Source organism: Hyperolius riggenbachi, chromosome 8 (genome assembly GCF_040937935.1).
Source record: "Hyperolius riggenbachi isolate aHypRig1 chromosome 8, aHypRig1.pri, whole genome shotgun sequence".
In the NCBI taxonomy this organism is placed as follows: domain Eukaryota; kingdom Metazoa; phylum Chordata; class Amphibia; order Anura; family Hyperoliidae; genus Hyperolius; species Hyperolius riggenbachi.
In genome coordinates, this window is record NC_090653.1 from 296,729,749 (window position 1) to 296,750,013 (window position 20,265).

Sequence of the window (20,265 nt, forward strand, 5' to 3'; positions counted from 1 at the left end):
TAATAATATGGTAGGACATTACACTATGACTATGGTAGGATTAGAGTGTGAGCTCCTCTGAGGACAGTCAGTGACAACACTATGTACTCTGTAATGTGCTGCAGGAGATGTCAGTGCTATATAAATACATAATAATATGGTAGGACATTACACTATGACTATGGTAGGATTAGAGTGTGAGCTCCTCTGAGGACAGTCAGTGACATGACTATGTACTCTGTACAGTGCTGCAGGAGATGTCAGTGCTATATAAATACATAATAATAATAATATAGTAGGACATTACACTATGACTATGGTAGGATTAGATTGTGAGCTCCTCTGAGGACAGTCAGTGACATGACTATGTACTCTGTAATGTGCTGCAGGAGATGTCAGTGCTATATAAATACATAATAATAATATGGTAGGACATTAGGCTATGACTATGGTAGGATTAGAGTGTGAGCTCCTCTGAGGACAGTCAGTGACGACTATGTACTCTGTAATGTGCTGCAGGAGATGTCAGTGCTATATAAATACATAATAATAATATGGTAGGACATTACACTATGACTATGGTAGGATTAGAGTGTGAGCTTCTCTGAGGACAGTCAGTGACATGACTATGTACTCTGTAATGTGCTGCAGGAGATGTCAGTGCTATATAAATACATAATAATAATATGGTAGGACATTACACTATGACTATGGTAGGATTAGAGTGTGAGCTCCTCTGAGGACAGTCAGTGACATGACTATGTACTCTGTAATGTGCTGCAGGAGATGTCAGTGCTATATAAATACATAATAATATGGTAGGACATTACACTATGACTATGGTAGGATTAGAGTGTGAGCTCCTCTGAGGACAGTCAGTGACAACACTATGTACTCTGTAATGTGCTGCAGGAGATGTCAGTGCTATATAAATACATAATAATATGGTAGGACATTACACTATGACTATGGTAGGATTAGAGTGTGAGCTCCTCTGAGGACAGTCAGTGACATGACTATGTACTCTGTACAGTGCTGCAGGAGATGCCAGTGCTATATAAATACATAATAATAATATGGTAGGACATTAGACTGTGGCTATGGTAGGATTAGATTGTGAGCTCCTCTGAGGACAGTCAGTGACATGACTATGTACTCTGTAATGTGGTGCAGGAGATGTCAGTGCTATATAAATACATAATAATAATATGGTAGAACATTAGACTATGACTATGGTAGGATTAGAGTGGGAGCTCCTCTGAGAACAGTTAGTGACATGACTATGTACTCTGTAATGTGCTGCAGGAGATGTCAGTGCTATATAAATACATAATAATAATATGGTAGGACATTAGACTATGACTATGGCGGGATTAGAGTGGGAGCTCCTCTGAGAACAGTTAGTGACATGACTATGTACTCTGTAATGTGCTGCAGGAGATGTCAGTGCTATAGAAATACATAATAATAATATGGTAGGACATTAGACTATGACTATGGTAGGATTAGAGTGGGAGCTCCTCTGGGGACAACAGTCAGTGACATGACTATGTACTCTGTAATGTGCTGCAGAAGATATCAGTGCTATATAAATACATAATAATAATAATATGGTAGGACATGATAGGGATTAGATTGTGAGCTCCTCTGAGGTTTTCTGTCATTTCAAGTTACCCTATTACATCATCCAATAAGTCGTTGCATACCCTGTGGAGTTAGGACAATATATTCTTCCATTTGGTTTGGGAATATCATATAAACCTACTGAGAGTAATTAAATGTAAACAGGTTTATCAGTATATCCAAGGCCGAGCACTTAGCTTTACGTGTTTCGTGAGGAATACTTTGCTTCTTCAGGAGGTGTTCGGGGCTTGGGTGGGCGGAGTTATACACTCACTCTCTGGTAAAAAAAACAACAAATATTTGGAGACAGAGTTGTATATTGGTGCTTATTTAACCCATGGACATATAGTAAGACCCCTGCAGATCAAAAAGGTCAAAAATATATTCATAAATAGAGGGAAGGGATTTCAAAGAAGGATTTTCGTAATTTCTCGTAATTTCAATTTATTCCGGGTAATTTCTATCAATCGATCGGGGAACATAGACAGACAAGCCACCCAAAGGTGTATTTGGAATGAGGTGTTAGGATCTGGATAGCAATGGCCTCTGCTGTAACTCTGTGTGGGGTATTGCTATGGATCTCCCCAGATGTAAGGTGGGCAGTGGGGGAGGGATGGACACTGTCCTTAATCTAGTGACAGGGGTACTTCATTCCGCAAGCCCCGCCCACAGGAAGTCACAGAGTTCTCTGGTTTGAAAAAGATGAAAAGAAACCGTTTGTTGTCATTTTTCTTGTTAGTTTTGCTTTGAAGTGGAGTTTCTGTTTTTTCAGCAAACATAAAACAATTCTTATCGCCTTGTGTTTCCTCCCGCAGTGATCGCCCGGCCCGCATCAACACTGCGCTGTAAATGAGGCGCGAGCAGTGAGACGATTGTTCCAGAATACAAGACGACAGACGCCGCAGTCACAACATGGGTAAGTCGGCCGCCTGTCTGCGCTGGGCGCCATTTCTGCAGGAGTCTCTGTGAGTGCGGGGAATTCTAGGAAAATCGCCTGTACGGCCAATAACGGACAGACCGTCTCCGACTTAACCTCCCTGGCGGTGCATTTCTGTCTGGAATTAATAGTCAAAAGTGGTACATTTTTCTAAAGAATGTTAGGCCTCCAATTGTTAAGTCATAACTCATCAAACTATGACAGAATAGAAGACTGGTAGACATTCTGCATATAAATACAAGACTAGAACACAGATTTGTTGAATTATATAAATTGATGAATAAGCTTAAAAAATTGTGAAACTGTACAAATAAGGATGGCAGAGAGTAGTCATAATCCAGGCAGAGGTCGGTGCAGGCGGCAAGCAGAGAGTAGTCATAATCCAGGCAGAGGTCTGTGCAGGCGGCAGGCAGGGAGTAGTCATAATCCAGGCAGAGGTCAGTGCAGGCGGCAGGCAGAGAGTAGTCAAAATCCAGGCAGAGGTCTGTGCAGGCGGCAGGCAGGGAGTAGTCATAATCCAGGCAGAGGTCAGTGCAGGCGGCAGGCAGAGAGTAGTCAAAATCCAGGCAGAGGTCTGTGCAGGCGGCAGGCAGGGAGTAGTCATAATCCAGGCAGAGGTCAGTGCAGGCGGCAGGCAGAGAGTAGTCAAAATCCAGGCAGAGGTCTGTGCAGGCGGCAGGCAGGGAGTAGTCATAATCCAGGCAGAGGCCTGTGCAGGCGGCAGGCAGGGAGTAGTCATAATCCAGGCAGAGGTCAGTGCAGGCAGCAGGCAGAGAGTAGTCAAAATCCAGGCGAGGTCTGTGCAGGCGGCAGGCAGAGAGTAGTCAAAATCCAGGCAGAGGTCGGTGCAGTCGGCAGGCAGAGAGTAGTCAAAATCCAAGCAGAGGTCAGTGCAGGCGGCAGGCAGAGAGTAGTCAAAATCCAGGCAGAGGTCGGTGCAGACAGAAAGTAGTGAAAAATCCAGGCAGAGGTCGGTGCAGGTGGCAGGCAGAGAGTAGTCAAAATCCAGGCAGAGGTCGGTGCAGGTGGCAGGCAGAGAGTAGTCAAAATCCAGGCAGAGGTCGGTGCAGGCGGCAGGCAGAGAGTAGTCAAAATCCAGGCAGAGGTCGGTACAGGCGGCAGGCAGAAAGTAGCCAATTTCCAGGCAGAGGTCGGTGCAGGTGGCAGGCAGAGAGTGGTCAAAATCCAGGCAGAGGTTGGTGCAGGCGGCAGGCAGAGAGTAGTCAAAATCCAGGCAGAGGTCAGTGCATGCGGCCGGCAGAGAGTAGTCAAAATCCAGGTGAGGTCTGTGCAGGCGGCAGGCAGAGAGTAGTCAAAATCTAGGCAGAAGTCGGTGCAGGCAGCAGGCAGAGAGTAGTCAAAATCCAGGCAGAGGTCTGTGCAGACGGCAGGCATAGAGTAGTCAAAATCCAGGCAGAGGTCTGTGCAGGTGGCAGGCAGGGAGTAGTCATAATCCAGGCAGAGGTCAGTGCATGCGGCCGGCAGAGAGTAGTCAAAATCCAGGCAGAGGTTGGTGCAGGCAGAGAGTAGACTAAATCCAGGCAGGGTCTGTGCAGGCAGCAGGAAGAGAGTAGTCAAAATCCATGCAGAAGTCGGTGTAGGTGGCAGGCAGAGAGTAGTCAAAATCCAGGCAGAGGTCGGTGCAGGCGGCAGGAAGAGAGTAGTCAAAAGCCAGGCAGGCGTTGGTGCAGGCTGCAGGTAGAAAGTAGCCAACTTCCAGGCAGAGGTCGTTGCAGGCAGCAGGCAGAGAAGTCAAAGTCCAGGCAGAGGTTGGTGCAGGCGGCAGGCAGAGAGTAGTCAAAATCCAGGCAGAAGTCGGTTCAGGCGGCAGGCAGAGAGTAGACAAAATCTAGGTGGGGTCTGTGCAGGCGGCAGGCAGAGAGTAGTAAAAATCCAGGCAGGGGTCAGTGCAGGCGGCAGGCAGAGAGTAGACAAAATCCAGGCAGAAGTTGGTGCAGGCGGCAGGCAGAGAGTAGACAAAATCTAGGCGGGGTCTGTGCATGCGGCAGGCAGAGAGTGGTGAAAATCCAGGCAGAGGTCGGTGCAGGTGGCAGACAGAGAGTGGTCAAAATCCAGGCAGAAGTCGGTGCAGGCGGCAGGCAAAGAGTGGTCAAATTCAAGGCAGAAGTCGGTGCAGGCGGCAGGCAGAGAGTGGTCAAAATCCAGGCAAAAATCCATAATCAGTTGGGAACCAAATGGCTATGTTGTTAACATCCTGTGCTTTCAAATGAGCTTATGGCCATCTCTGCCAGCAACTAAATCTCAGCCCGAGCTCAGCTCGGGAATACCGCCAGGGGGTTAACCACTTCAGCCTTCAGTCGTTTTTACTTTATGCATCCGAGCAATTATCACCTTCCATTCATTAGCCTATAACTTTATCACTACTTATCACAATTAACTGATCTATAGCTTGTTTTTTCTGCCACCAATTAGGCTTTCTTTGGGGGGTACATTTTGCTAGCCACTTTACTGTAAATGCATTTTAACAGTAAGAATAAGAAAAAAAAAACTGAAAACATTCATTGTTTCTCAGTTTTCAGCCATTGTAGTTTTAAAATAATACATGCCTCCATAATTAAAACCCACGTATTGTATTTACCTAATAGTCCCGGGTATTACACCGTTTAAATTATGTCCCTATCACAATGTATGGCGACAATATTTTATTTGGAAATAAAGGTGCATTTTTTCCGTTTTGCATCCATCACTATTTACAAGCTTATAATTAAAAAAAAAAAAATAGAAATATTTATTCTTTACATTGATATTTAAAAAGTTTAGACCCTGTTGTTTTTGTTTTTTTTAAACATTTTATTTGGGTATTTTTGGGAGGGTGAGATGTAAATAGTAATTTTTTTATGTAAATATGTGATTTTTTATTTTTTTTTACATGTAGATGTAGTTTTACTTTTTGGCCACAAGATGGCAACCTTGAGTTTGTTTACATGACGTCACTCTAAGCGTAACATGTAACATAAGAGGCAGAAAAAGCGAGGCTTCCGAGAGAAGCAGTCGCTTTTTCTGCCTGGGAGAGGAATCAATCATCGAGCACTATGTCCCGATTGATTGATTTCTGGGCTAACGATCCGCGGCTGGGAGCGCGCGTGTACGGGCGCGATCGGCCGCGGGAGCGCACATGGCCTTCTGGACGTAGCTTCTACGTCCAGAAGGCTTAGATGGTTAAAGACGACTCCACTTACAACGCTTCATACACACATAGTCATCTCCACATACAAAACATACAGTACTGCTTTTGTTATAATAATTGCAGTATTTGTATTTGTTATGACATATGTATGACAGGACAACTGTAGTGATAAGAATATGGAGACTGCCATATTTATTTTATTTTTAACTAGTTCACCACTAAAGGGTGTGTCTCCTTATAGAGCAGAACAATTTTCACCTTTCAGCGCTCCTCCCTTTCATTTGCCAATATAAATGTTTTATTTTGGTAACTATAGTGAAGGGTAAGGGATTAAATTAATGGGGGATTTTTTTTTATTATGTGTAATTTTATATTTTGGCAACTAGATGTCCCCATGCTATCCTGTGCACTGAACAGTACACAGGAAGATGGTTAAAGGGGATAAAGATGGTTAAAGCCGTCCTCCTCTGATCACTTGTTCCCCGCCGTCGGCACCAGTCAATTATTCGTCTAACAAGACGGATACAGCGCGCTCCCGCTCACATCTCCGGGAGATTACTGCGCAGGCGGGGTGCGAGGTCTTCTTGTACTGCGCCTGCACAGTAAGCTCCCGGAGACGCGAGCGGGAGCATGCGCGCGGCCGCTCAGCTGCGTGACATGCATAATTAAGGGGGCCATACACTAGGCGACCAACCAACCAATCGACCATCCAATTCGATTATTATAATCGGATTGGATGAAAATTGGTGCTGCCAAGTGCACACCCGACCGACAAAGCGACGAATTTCGGGACAGAAATTGGCCGCACGGGCGATCGCGCATTTTGGAAAATGTCAGGCCGAGGTTGGTTGGTCAGGTGCGCGGCGGTACGGCAAACGAACGAGCAACTGACACTCACACTGGGGGGCTACAGGTGGGGATCTGCATAGGCAGCGGTACCTCTCCTTGTCATCACACAGTAGACTGTTGTGGCTGCATTCCCTGGGATGACCACTAGGTGATGCTGTTGTGTAGTAAAACTTTTCTGGTATAATTTTTTTTTTTTTTTTGCTTTCCACTTCTGAACATTTTATAGACCAGGCAGTTTTGTGAAGTTTTCCCTTGTACTCCAGGAATGCTGCAGCGCTCAGTGCAGATTCTGAGCGGTGATTTTCCAGCAGATGTTGGTTTAGAAGGTCTGTGGGTGAGGAACAGCAGATCTGATGTACACAATACTTCCCACAGCCTGATAAAAGCTCACAATGGTAAGGCTGACTATAGTCTCTGGGAACCGAGAAAACACTGAGAGACCAGGAGAATCGCATTCGAGCAGAGCCGGGTCATCCACAAGGCAATTTAGGCAGTTGCCTAGGGCCTAGAGAGAGTCTAGGGGCCCCATGGATGCTAATCCTCACCACAATCAGCAGTGGGAAAAACCTGATATCTTGCATGGGGCTCCATTTCCTCTTAATCCTTTTCTGTAGTTAAGCAATGAAAGGTGTCTAATGGGTGTGTGTGTGTGTGTGAAGGGGGCGGGGTGTCACCATACTGGGAGGAGTTATGGTTGCTAAGTGGTCACCGGTGACAGGGTTCCCCGCCTCTACTCAGGCTGAGGGTCTCTCGTTCCTCACAAAACGTATTGCTAAACTCCTGGTTAGTTTATGTAATCTGTAGAGGGGTTACAATTCTCTGTCTGCAGCTGAGGATAGATATGCTGCTGTCTCTTTCCTTCTGATTTACAAATATCTATTGTTTTACTTTTCAGCTGGTTAATTAACCGGCAGCCTTTAGGCAGCATTGGCCTAGTTTAATCTGTGGAAACTTGCGTAACTAAAGCTGACTCTTGTCTTTAGTGCCACTTTGTGTTACAGTGACCTCTAGTGTCTGTTGTGTAGCAGTGACCTCTAGTGTCTCTTGTGTAACAGTGACCTCTAGTGTCTCTTGTGTAAACTGCTGACCTCTAGTGTCTGTTGTGTAACAGTGACCTCTAGTGTCTGTTGTGTAACAGCGACCTCTAGGGTCTGTTGTGTAACAGTGACCTCTGGTGTCTGTTGTGTAACAGGGACCTCTGGTGTCTGTTGTGTAACAGTGACCTCTCGTGTCTGTTGTGTAACAGTGACCTCTAGTGTCTGTTGTGTAACAGCGACCTCTAGTGTCTGTTGTGTAACAGCGACCTCTAGTGTCTGTTGTGTAACAGCGACCTCTAGTGTCTGTTGTGTAACAGCGACCTCTAGTGTCTGTTGTGTAACAGCGACCTCTAGTGTCTGTTGTGTAACAGCGACCTCTAGTGTCTGTTGTGTAACAGCGACCTCTAGTGTCTGTTGTGTAAACTGCTGACCTCTAGTGTCTGATGTGTAAACCAGGGCTTCCCAACCCTGTCCTCAAGGCGCACCACCAGTACATGATTTGCAGAAAATCACAAACATGCACAGGTGAGGTAATTAGTGTCTCAGCAGAGCTAATTAACTACCTCTGTGGATTTCCACAAAACCTGCACTGTTGGTGGTACTTGAAGACAAGGTTGAAAGCCTTGTTGTAAACTGCTGACCTCTAGTGTCTGTTGTGTAACAGCAACCTCCAGTGTCTGTTGTGTAACAGGGACCTCTAGTGTCTGTTGTGTAACAGGGACCTCTAGTGTCTGTTGTGTAACAGGGACCTCTAGTTTCTGTTGTGTAACATGGACCTCTAGTGTCTGTTGTGTAAACTGCTTACCTCTAGTGTCTGTTGTGTAACAGGGACCTCTAGTGTCTGTTGTGTAACAGCGACCTCTAGTGTCTGTTGTGTAACAGCAAACTCTAGTGTCTGTTGTGTAACAGGGACCTCTAGTGTCTGTTGTGTAACAGGGACCTCTAGTGTCTGTTGTGTAACAGGGACCTCTAGTATCTGTTGTGTAACAGCGACCTCTAGTGTCTGTTGTGTAACAGCGACCTCTAGTGTCTGTTGTGTAACAGGGACCTCTAGTGTCTGTTGTGTAACAGGGACCTCTAGTGTCTGTTGTGTAACAGGGACCTCTAGTGTCTGTTGTGTAACAGGGACCTCTAGTGTCTGTTGTGTAACAACGACCTATAGTGTCTGTTGTGTAACAGGAACCTCTAGTGTCTGTTGTGTAACAGTGACCTCTAGTGTCTGTTGTGTAACAGTGACCTCTAGTGTCTGTTGTGTAACAGTAACCTCTAGTGTCTGTTGTGTAACAGCGACCTCTAGTGTCTGTTGTGTAACAGCGACCTCTAGTGTCTGTTGTGTAACAGCGACCTCTAGTGTCTGTTGTGTAACAGCAACCTCTAGTGTCTGTTGTGTAACAGCGACCTCTAGTGTCTGTTTTGTAAACTGCTGCAGCTGTTATGCTCCCTGAAGTGCAGTCCTCAGAGATGGATTAAAGAGAAACTTCGACCAAGAATTGAACTTTATCCCAATCAGTAGCTGATACCCCATTTTACATGAGAAATCTATTCCTTTTCACAAATGGACCATCAGGGGGCGCTGTATGACTGATATTGTGGTGAAACCCCTCCCACAAGAAAAGTACGTACTCTTGGCAGTTTCCTGTCTGTGAACCTTGTTGCATTGTGGGAAATAGCTGTTCACAGCTGTTTCCAACTGCCAAAACAGCAAGCAGCAGCTACATCACCTGCCAGCAGTAACAATGTCACCATGTAATAAATGTCAGAATGTAAATCAGGGAGAGGAAAGCTTTTACAATGGGCAAACACTAACTAAACCATTTATACATAATTATTGTAATAATGAAGCACTTATTTATTACATTATTTTCACTGGAGTTCCTCTTTAAGCTGTTATGTGCTCTAGGTAAGGTAGTAGATTTGGGCCCCCTTGGTCTTTTGGTAAGCTGACGTGGAGTCAGAGAAGGTGGCAGGTAGACCCCTTGGCACCCACAAGGCCCCAAGCACCCGCCTAGGTTGCCGGGTGGATAATCCTGCTCTGGGTGTAGTTACAGCAGGCTTACTAACTAACAGACTGGCAATCTGTACTGAACTCAGCTGCCCATCTCATTCCGGTCTCTTCTCAATCTTCCTCAAACCCTAACCTACAAAGCTCTCCACAATCTCTCTCCCCTGTGCACCTCTTCACGAGTTTCCAGATACCAACCCAACCGCACTCTCTCAGCGTAACATAGGAGATGTCTGCAGCACAATTCAGGACAATAGCAGCCTCTAATGAAGCAGTGGCATGTAACAGGCCATGCTGAAGCCTTCAGGAAGCTGAACAGCAGTCAGGACTGAGCCTCTCTATTCTCTGATCCTGACACTGAGCTGAGAGTCCCAGCTTGTTTACTGTCCCGACCGCTGCGGCACAAACACCCTGTCACATGTCCGCCGCCGCGCTGGGACACAGCATCTCCCCTCCGCCAGCTATCAGCTCCCGATTGAGAAATCTCTTGCTCAACAATTGTTTACTTGCTTCAATTTAGCAACTTTGATAGAAGACAGACGCCTTGGCCGTGCGCTGAATCTGACTCATCCGGCGGGAATCGTATCTGGGGGGCTGGGGGGGAGTTGTTTATCTGCTGTGTTGTTGTCTCTGCTCTGAGATCTATTACTTCACAACGAGAAGATTAAGGTGGCCATACACTGGTCAATGCGGCCAACAGATCTAATCTTCAAGGGATCCGCTCCACACATTGCACACCAATTTTCAATAGATTTCAGCATTAAAATCTGTGCGTACTGCCTACCATGACCCGGTATTTCCCTCTGTGCTCCCCCTTCCTCCAGTCTGTGCTTGGCAGCAGAGCTTACACTCACCTGTGTGCCGGGGCGTGTCTTCTTTGGGGGCGGAGCACCTGTGTCATGTGACACGCCACCCGACCTGCCACTGACCGAACTAAATCTCCCATAAGGCGGAGTCAACCGACTCTGTCAATTTTGCCCACCAAAATGATCGGAAATGATTTGTGGCATGAATTTCTAGCACATACATGTCAAACTCCGGCCCGCGGGCCAAATCTGGCCCTCAGAGCAATTCAATTTGGCCCTCAAGGGGTTTCTCCACTTTGCATTATGTATGGCCCACTCTAGACCACCAGGGAAGCTATATTGGAGGTGAAGCCCTAGATTACCAGGAAAGCCATATGGAGGAGGTAGGGGGAAAGCACTAAACACTAGGGAACTATAGGGGAGGGAGGACCACTAGACACCAGGGAACTGTAAGGGGGAGGGAGGGGAGCACTAGACAACAGGGAACTGTTTAGTGGAGGGAGGACCACTAGACACCAGGGAACTGTATAGGGGAGGGAGGACCACTAGACACCAGGGAACTGTATAGGGGAGGGAGGGGACCACTAGACACCAGGGAACTGTAAGGGGGTGGGAGGGGAGCACTAGACATCAGGGAACTGTATAGGGGATGGAGGGGGCCACTAGACACCAGGGAACTGTATAGGGGAGGGAGGAGGACCACTAGACACCAGGGAGCTGTATAGGGGATGGAGGGGGCCATTAAACACCAGGGAACTGTATAAGGGAGGAAGGTGATCAGTAGAGATTGAGACTGACCCGCGACTAGGTCCCAGTAAACAATTACGGCCCACTTTGTATTTGAATTTGACACCCCTCTAGCAAATTCAATCAAGTGATCAAATCGACCAGATAGCCATGAAAAAAAAAATGATCAGTGTATGGCCGCTTTAAATCAACTTATAGGAGGTATCATTGCAACGAACACTTCACATTAGTACAAATCACATTAGAGTGTAAGCCTATGTGGCAAGTCCTGCCTCCCTATTTGCTCTTCTCCCCCCCAATATGGACTCAGTGACTAGTCTGCTATACTTATCCGTACATTGCAATCTGTGCACCATTGCTTACCCGCCATCTTCATAGCTCCACCCCTCCCTTACTCCCCCCGCCCACCTCTTCCTCCCCTTGTAATCCTATGTGGCAGGGCCCTCCTCCCAGCATGCTCTTCTCCCCCGCCATATGGACTCAGTGACTAGTCTGCTATATATATATCCCTACATTGCAACCTGCACACCATTGTTTATTATTACATCACTATTCTGTGTACTGTTGTGGAACGCAGTAATGTCCCTGTGTGACATTGTGTAATATTGTGTGATGCCTCCCTTATCTATTGTACAGCGCTGCGTAATATGTCAGCACTTTATAAATTGTTTATTATTAACTAGCGGACCTAAGCCCGTTACAGTAACCGGCTCTAGGCCACCCTCACAACCTCCGTCCCCTTCTGCCCGTCACTGCCGCCAGCCACATGACACCGCACATGCGCGCACGCCGCCTCCGTGCTGCTCTGAAGTCCGCCCACGTGCTGCGCATGTGCGGTACACAAAAGCACGGGCACAGGGACACGCAGGAGGAGGACGCAGGGACACGCAGAAGGATGGCACAGGGACACGCAGGAGGAGGACGCAGGGACACGCAGGAGGAGGACGCAGGGACACGCAGGAGGAGGGCACAGGGACACGCAGGAGGAGGACACAGCGACACGCAGGAGGAGGACGCAGGGACACGCAGGAGGAGGACGCAGGGACACGCAGGAGGAGGACGCAGGGACACGCAGGAGGAGGACGCAGGGACACGCAGGAGGAGGACGCAGGGACACGCAGAAGGATGGCACAGGGACACGCAGGAGGAGGACGCAGGGACACGCAGGAGGAGGACGCAGGGACACGCAGGAGGAGGGCACAGAGACACGCAGGAGGAGGACGCAGGGACACGCAGGAGGAGGACGCAGGGACACGCAGGAGGAGGGCGCAGGGACACGCAGGAGGAGGGCGCAGGGACACGCAGGAGGAGGGTGCAGGAACACGCAGGAGGAGGACGCAGGGACACGCAGGAGGAGGGCACAGGGACACGCAGGAGGAGGGCGCAGGGACACGCAGGAGGAGGGCGCAGGGACACGCAGGAGGAGGGTGCAGGAACACGCAGGAGGAGGGCACAGGGACACGCAGGAGGAGGGCACAGGGACACGCAGGAGGAGGGCGCAGGGACACGCAGGAGGAGGGCGCAGGGACACGCAGGAGGAGGGTGCAGGAACACGCAGGAGGAGGACGCAGGGACACGCAGGAGGAGGACGCAGGGACACGCAGGAGGAGGACGCAGGGACACGCAGGAGGAGGGCACAGGGACACGCAGGAGGAGGGCACAGGGACACGCAGGAGGAGGGCAAAGGGACACGCAGGAGGAGGGCGCAGGGACACGCAGGAGGAGGGCGCAGGGACACGCAGGAGGAGGGCGCAGGGACACGCAGGAGGAGGGCGCAGGGACACGCAGGAGGAGGACGCAGGGACACGCAGGAGGAGGACGCAGGGACACGCAGGAGGAGGACGCAGGGACATGCAGGAGGAGGACGCAGGGACACGCAGGAGGAGGACGCAGGGACACGCAGGAGGAGGGCGCAGGGACACGCAGGAGGAGGGCACAGGGACACGCAGGAGGAGGGCGCAGGGACACGCAGGAGGAGGGCGCAGGGACACGCAGGAGGAGGGCACAGGGACACGCAGGAGGAGGGCGCAGGGACACGCAGGAGGAGGGCGCAGGGACACGCAGGAGGAGGGCACAGGGACACGCAGGAGGAGGACGCAGGGACACGCAGGAGGAGGACGCAGGGACACGCAGGAGGAGGACGCAGGGACACGCAGGAGGAGGACGCAGGGACACAGGGGGATTATTAGTTATGATAATAATTAGAAGTGTTCCAAGTCACTCCATGTGACAGTAAAGGGGCCATACAGAGGTTGGTATATATACCTTCAAAGCTCGGTCTAGTTTCAGGCATTATTAAACTACTGCCCCCACCCCCCACATTTTTAATGAAAGCCCATGTAAAGTATATAAGTGCAAAAGTTAGAAATCCAACAGCAATAGAGACTGAAAAATCTGAAGAAAGCGACTCCTGCTGGATAGTGTACTGGACAAATGAAGTAAGAGGTATATGGAGGCTGCCATATTGATTTACTTTTAAGCAATACCAGTTGTCTGGCAGCCCTCCTGATCCTCTGCCTCTAATATGTTTAGCCATACCCCTGAACAAGCATGCAGCAGATCAGGTGTTTCTGACATTATTGCCAGATCTGACAAGATTAGCTGCATGCTTCTTGTGTGTTTCTGCTTGTTTCTGGTGCGATTCAGACACTACAGCAGCCAAAGAGATCAGAAGGACTGCCAGGCAACTGGTATTGTTTAGAAGGAAATGAGTATGGCAGCCTCCATATCCCTCTCACTACAGTTGTCCTTTAACCACTTTTGCGGTTTATCTACGTACCGCACGGCTTCAGTTCCTACCCAGGGATGCAGATATTTGTCTCCTGCTGCATTGCCACTGTGCGCGCTCCACGCTCGCTCCCGTGTGTGTTCTCGGCGCTGCCAGTTAGTATGGAGATCTGTCAATGGGAATGCAGCTCCTATTCATCCATCTATGCGCCCGTGTCAATGATCGCCAGCATCAATGAGATGGCTGTGGTCATGGACAAAACTGAAAGTAACACTTCCACGCAATACTTCCTCGGTGTACTGAACAGAACTTCCTCTGCGTACTGAACAGTACACAGAGGAATAAACGGGTGAGTGGGGGGGACATCTAGTGGCCAAATAGTAAATTACACTCTAACACATTACACACTAATACATACATTTACTATTAAAATTAACCCATTACCTCCTCTACTCTCCCATAATTAACCAAAATAAAATATTTGCGTATATTATAGAAAATGACATTACAAAAAATATATAAATAGTCACCTTAGGGCCTGAACTTTTTTAAATATGTAAGTTGTGAGGGTGTATTACTGTTATTTTTGCAAATGTGGGCTTATAATTAGTGATGGACGTAAAACTGAAAAAATATACCTTTTTTCCAAATAAGATATCATTGCCATACATTGTGATAGGGGCATCATTTAAATGTTATAATAACCGGGACAAATGGCCAAATAAAATGTGTGGGTTTTATCCACAGTAGAACGTTTTATTTCAAAAACTATAATGGCCGAAAACTGAGAAATAAGGATTTTTTTCTTATTATTCCCATTAAAATGCATTTAGAATAAAATAATTCTTAGCAAAATGCACCAACCAAAGAAAGCCTGACTGGTGGCATAAAAACAAGATATAGATCACTTTATTGTGATAAGTAATTAGAAAGTTATTGGTGAATGAATGGGAGGAGCGCTGACAGTTGAAAATTGCTCTGGTCCTGAATGGGAAAACCCCTCAGTAGGGAAATGGCTCCGCCTCTGATGACCTGGTTCAAATCTCAGCTCTTCCTGTTCAGTAAGCCAGTACCTATTCAGCAGGAGACCTTAGGCAAGACTCCATAACACTGCTACTGCCTATAGAGTGCACCCTAGTGGATGCAGCTCAAGTGTAATATGAGGGCCGGTTCACACCGGCTTGAAGAATGTACCCATTCAGGACGTTTTTTAAGCTCCGCTTAGCGCAGGAAGTGGATCCTAATGGTGAAAATAGGATCCCCCTCCATTTGGATTCACTTGCTGCGCCAAACAAGCGGAACGCAGAGTCTGAACTTGGCAAATTTCCTCGGACCGGACATGAAAATGTGCGCAATGAAAGCCTCACTAGGCTAGTTGCTGCATCCGTGACGTCCACTTCGATCGCCGCCGTGACGTAAAACTTGCGTGTCCTCTCACCGATCACCGCCGATCGCCCCGCTCGGTCCCTCCTACACAGCCCGGAGGCCGGTGTTAGCAGGGGGATCTCCATTGGGCTGCAAAAGACAAATGGGAATCCTCAGCAACAGGGAGAATTCTGATTGGTTCATGGCGGACTATTGAAAATTCTCCTGTTGCTAGAGAGAATTGGCCTGCTGCAGCCTATGGAGGGCTCCATGCCCCTGCCGGCCTCTGTGCTAAATATGGACGGACCGAGCGGCGGGACATGTGAGCGGCGATGCAGACATGATGGACGCGGAAGCAGAGCGGACGGGGAATTTATTTCAAACGGATACAAAACGAATGGAACATCCGCCTAGTGCATGCGCTTACCAGTTCCTCTTTTCAGCTGCTCTAGTGTGAACCGGGCCTGTTATAAGGTGCTCTGGCTGAAGTGTGACTGCATTAGCTGCATGCTTGTTTCAGGTGTGTGATTCAGACACTACTGCAGCCAAAGATATCAGCAGGAAAGCCAGGCAACTAAACATGGCAGCCTCCTTATCTCTCTCACTAGAGGCGTCCTTTAAAGTGAAGACTCACTTTAACTCTGCCATTATTCTATGTGCTACATATGTGCTCGATAGGCAGCAATGAATGATATCTGATTGAATTTACAGATCTGATCGATTGGCACTGTGATTGGCCAGGTTGTATGACCATAAATCTGAAGCTTATTGATTACTGCACTGATCTTGAATGTATTCCCATGTTGTGACGAGCGTTTCCCTGTCTTGTGTTCGCAGGTCGCAGAGGATCCCAGCAGCCAATCAGCAGCTGAGGCTGTCGGCCCCTCCCAGCATCCTGTGGGGGAGTATGTATAAGCGTAATGGCCTGATGGCCAGTGTGATGGTGACTTCGGCCACCCCGGAGGTACGCAGCCCATTCGCACATTTCCTGGCGTTCAGCGCATACAACGAATGATTTATAACCTGTGTGATGTTTTTCCTGAGCTACAGATACGTTTTTCATCTGCTGAGCTGTGTGCAGGATTTATGGCTGTTTATATACACAAAACTGCAGCCTAGCTGTCATATTTCACATCTTTTCTATATTTACCTGTGTGGACACTGGACTTATTCCAGCCCTGATCTTACATAACAGCTTCTTATACAGAGGAGCTCTGCAGAAAACCCGCTGCTGTGTGCAGAGAGTACCCTGCATCTCCAGCAGACTGCCGAATAGCTGGACATCTCTGTACTGAGGAGGAAAACTATTCCATTACAATTATACAAACATACAGTAACTATAGGCCTGTATGGATAGGTGCACAGCAGCAGGCAGGAGAGGTGTAAGCCTGTATGGAGAGGTGCACAGCTGCAGGTAGGAGGGATGTAAGCCTGTATGGAGAGGTGCACAGCAGCAAGCAGGAGAGGTGTAAGCCTGTATGGATAGGTGCACAGCTGTAGGCAGGAGAGGTGTAAGCCTGTACGGATAGGTGCACAGCTGCAGGCAGGAGAGGTGCACAGCTGCAGGCAGGAGAGGTGTAAGCCTGTATGGATAGGTGCACAGCTGCAGGTGGGAGAGGTGTAAGCCTGTATGGATAGGTGCACAGCTGCAGGTGGGAGAGGTGTAAGCCTGTATGGATCGGTGCACAGCTGCAGGGGGGAGAGGTGTAAGCCTGTATGGATAGGTGCACAGCAGCAGGCAGGAGAGGTGTAAGCCTGTATGGATAGGTGCACAGCTACAGGCAGGAGAGGTGTAAGCCTGTATGGAGAGGTGCACAGGTGCACAGCTGCAGGCAGGAGAGGTGTAAGCCTGTATGGATAGGTGCACAGCTGTAGGCAGGAGAGGTGTAAGCCTGTACGGATAGGTGCACAGCTGCAGGCAGGAGAGGTGCACAGCTGCAGGCAGGAGAGGTGTAAGCCTGTATGGATAGGTGCACAGCTGCAGGTGGGAGAGGTGTAAGCCTGTATGGATAGGTGCACAGCTGCAGGTGGGAGAGGTGTAAGCCTGTATGGATCGGTGCACAGCTGCAGGGGGGAGAGGTGTAAGCCTGTATGGATAGGTGCACAGCAGCAGGCAGGAGAGGTGTAAGCCTGTATGGATAGGTGCACAGCTACAGGCAGGAGAGGTGTAAGCCTGTATGGAGAGGTGCACAGGTGCACAGCTGCAGGCAGGAGAGGTGTAAGCCTGTATGGAGAGGTGCACAGCTGCAGGCGGGAGAGGTGTAAGCCTGTATAGATAGGTGCACAGCAGCAGGCAGGAGAGGTGCACAGCTGTAGGCAGGAGAGGTGTAAGCCTGTATGGATAGGTGCACAGCTGCAGGCAGGAGAGGTGTAAGCCTGTATGGATAGGTGCACAGCTGCAGGGGGAGAGGTGTAAGCCTGTATGGATAGGTGCACAGCTGCAGGGGGAGAGGTGTAAGCCTGTATGGAGAGGTGCACAGCTGCAGGGAGGAGAGGTGTAAGCCTGTATGGAGCGGTGCACAGCTGCAGGCAGGAGAGGTGTAAGCCTGTATGGAGAGGAGCACAGCTTCAGGCAGGAGGGGTGTAAGCCTGTATGGATAGGTGCACAGCTGCAGGGGGAGAGGTGTAAGCCTGTATGGATAGGTGCACAGCTGCAGGGGGGAGAGGTGTAAGCCTGTATGGAGAGGAGCACAGCTGCAGGGGGGAGAGGTGTAAGCCTGTATGGATAGGTGCACAGCAGCAGGCAGGAGAGGTGTAAGCCTGTATGGAGAGGTGCACAGCTGCAGGTGGGAGAGGTGTAAGCCTGTATAGATAGGTGCACAGCAGCAGGCAGGAGAGGTGTAAGCCTGTATGGATAGGTGCACAGCTGCAGGCAGGAGAGGTGCACAGCTGCAGGCAGGAGAGGTGTAAGCCTGTATGGAGAGGTGCACAGCTGCAGGCAGGAGAGGTGTAAGCCTGTATGGAGAGGTGCACAGCTGCAGGTGGGAGAGGTGTAAGCCTGTATAGATAGGTGCACAGCAGCAGGCAGGAGAGGTGTAAGCCTGTATGGATAGGTGCACAGCTGCAGGGGGAGAGGTGTAAGCCTGTATGGATAGGTGCACAGCTGCAGGGGGGAGAGGTGTAAGCCTGTATGGAGAGGAGCACAGCTGCAGGGGGGAGAGGTGTAAGCCTGTATGGATAGGTGCACAGCAGCAGGTAGGAGAGGTGTAAGCCTGTATGGAGAGGTGCACAGCTGCAGGTGGGAGAGGTGTAAGCCTGTATAGATAGGTGCACAGCAGCAGGCAGGAGAGGTGTAAGCCTGTATGGAGAGGTGCACAGCTGCAGGGGGGAGAGGTGTAAGCCTGTATGGAGAGGTACACAGCTGCAGGCAGGAGAGGTGTAAGCCTGTATGGAGAGGTGCACAGCTGCAGGCAGGAGAGGTGTAAGCCTGTATGGATAGGTGCACAGCTGCAGGGGGGAGAGGTGTAAGCCTGTATGGATAGGTGCACAGCTGCAGGCAGGAGAGGTGTAAGCCTGTATGGATAGGTGCACAGCTGCAGGCAGGAGAGGTGTAAGCCTGTATGGAGAGGTACACAGCTGCAGGCAGGAGAGGTGTAAGCCTGTATGGAGAGGTGTACAGCTGCAGGCAGGAGAGGTATAAGCCTGTATGGATAGGTGCACAGCTGCAGGGGGGAGAGGTGTAAGCCTGTATGGATAGGTGCACAGCTGCAGGCAGGAGAGGTGTAAGCCTGTATGGATAGGTGCACAGCTGCAGGCAGGACAGGTGTAAGCCTGTATGGATAGGTGCACAGCTGCAGGGAGGAGAGGTGTAAGCCTGTATGGAGAGGTGCACAGCTGCAGGGAGGAGAGGTGTAAGCCTGTATGGATAGGTGCACAGCTGCAGGGGGGAGAGGTGTAAGCCTGTATGGAGAGGTGCACAGCTGCAGGCAGGAGAGGTGTAAGCCTGTATGGATAGGTGCACAGCTGCAGGGGGAGAGGTGTAAGCCTGTATGGATAGGTGCACAGCTGCAGGCGGGAGAGGTGTAAGCCTGTATGGATAGGTGCACAGCTGCAGGAGGGAGAGGTGTAAGCCTGTATGGATAGGTGCACAGCTGCAGGCGGGAGAGGTGTAAGCCTGTATGGAGAGGTGCACAGCTGCAGGCAGGAGAGGTGTAAGCCTGTATGGAGAGGTGCACAGCTGCAGGCAGGAGAGGTGTAAGCCTGTATGGAGAGGTGCACAGCTGCAGGGGGGAGAGGTGTAAGCCTGTATGGAGAGGTACACAGCTGCAGGCAGGAGAGGTGTAAGCCTGTATGGAGAGGTGCACAGCTGCAGGCAGGAGAGGTGTAAGCCTGTATGGATAGGTGCACAGCTGCAGGGGGGAGAGGTGTAAGCCTGTATGGATAGGTGCACAGCTGCAGGCAGGAGAGGTGTAAGCCTGTATGGATAGGTGCACAGCTGCAGGCAGGAGAGGTGTAAGCCTGTATGGAGAGGTACACAGCTGCAGGCAGGAGAGGTGTAAGCCTGTATGGAGAGGTGTACAGCTGCAGGCAGGAGAGGTATAAGCCTGTATGGATAGGTGCACAGCTGCAGGGGGGAGAGGTGTAAGCCTGTATGGATAGGTGCACAGCTGCAGGCAGGAGAGGTGTAAGCCTGTATGGATAGGTGCACAGCTGCAGGCAGGACAGGTGTAAGCCTGTATGGATAGGTGCACAGCTGCAGGGAGGAGAGGTGTAAGCCTGTATGGAGAGGTGCACAGCTGCAGGGAGGAGAGGTGTAAGCCTGTATGGATAGGTGCACAGCTGCAGGGGGGAGAGGTGTAAGCCTGTATGGAGAGGTGCACAGCTGCAGGCAGGAGAGGTGTAAGCCTGTATGGATAGGTGCACAGCTGCAGGGGGAGAGGTGTAAGCCTGTATGGATAGGTGCACAGCTGCAGGCGGGAGAGGTGTAAGCCTGTATGGATAGGTGCACAGCTGCAGGAGGGAGAGGTGTAAGCCTGTATGGATAGGTGCACAGCTGCAGGCGGGAGAGGTGTAAGCCTGTATGGAGAGGTGCACAGCTGCAGGC

At 49.8% G+C, this 20,265-nt stretch overlaps 1 protein-coding gene across 3 annotated transcripts in view; it reads left to right on the forward strand.

Annotated features, from left to right (window-relative positions):
* RALGPS1 (Ral GEF with PH domain and SH3 binding motif 1) overlaps nucleotides 1–20,265 on the forward strand; it is a 574,444-nt gene that overhangs the window by 48,919 nt on the left and 505,260 nt on the right. For all 3 annotated transcript variants that reach the window (XM_068249198.1, XM_068249199.1, XM_068249200.1), the window contains exons 2-3: nucleotides 2,418–2,518; nucleotides 16,059–16,185. In XM_068249198.1, the coding sequence (XP_068105299.1) occupies nucleotides 16,129–16,185 (57 nt within the window). In that variant the 5' untranslated portion in view covers nucleotides 2,418–2,518; nucleotides 16,059–16,128. The remainder of the gene's footprint in view (nucleotides 1–2,417; nucleotides 2,519–16,058; nucleotides 16,186–20,265) is intronic.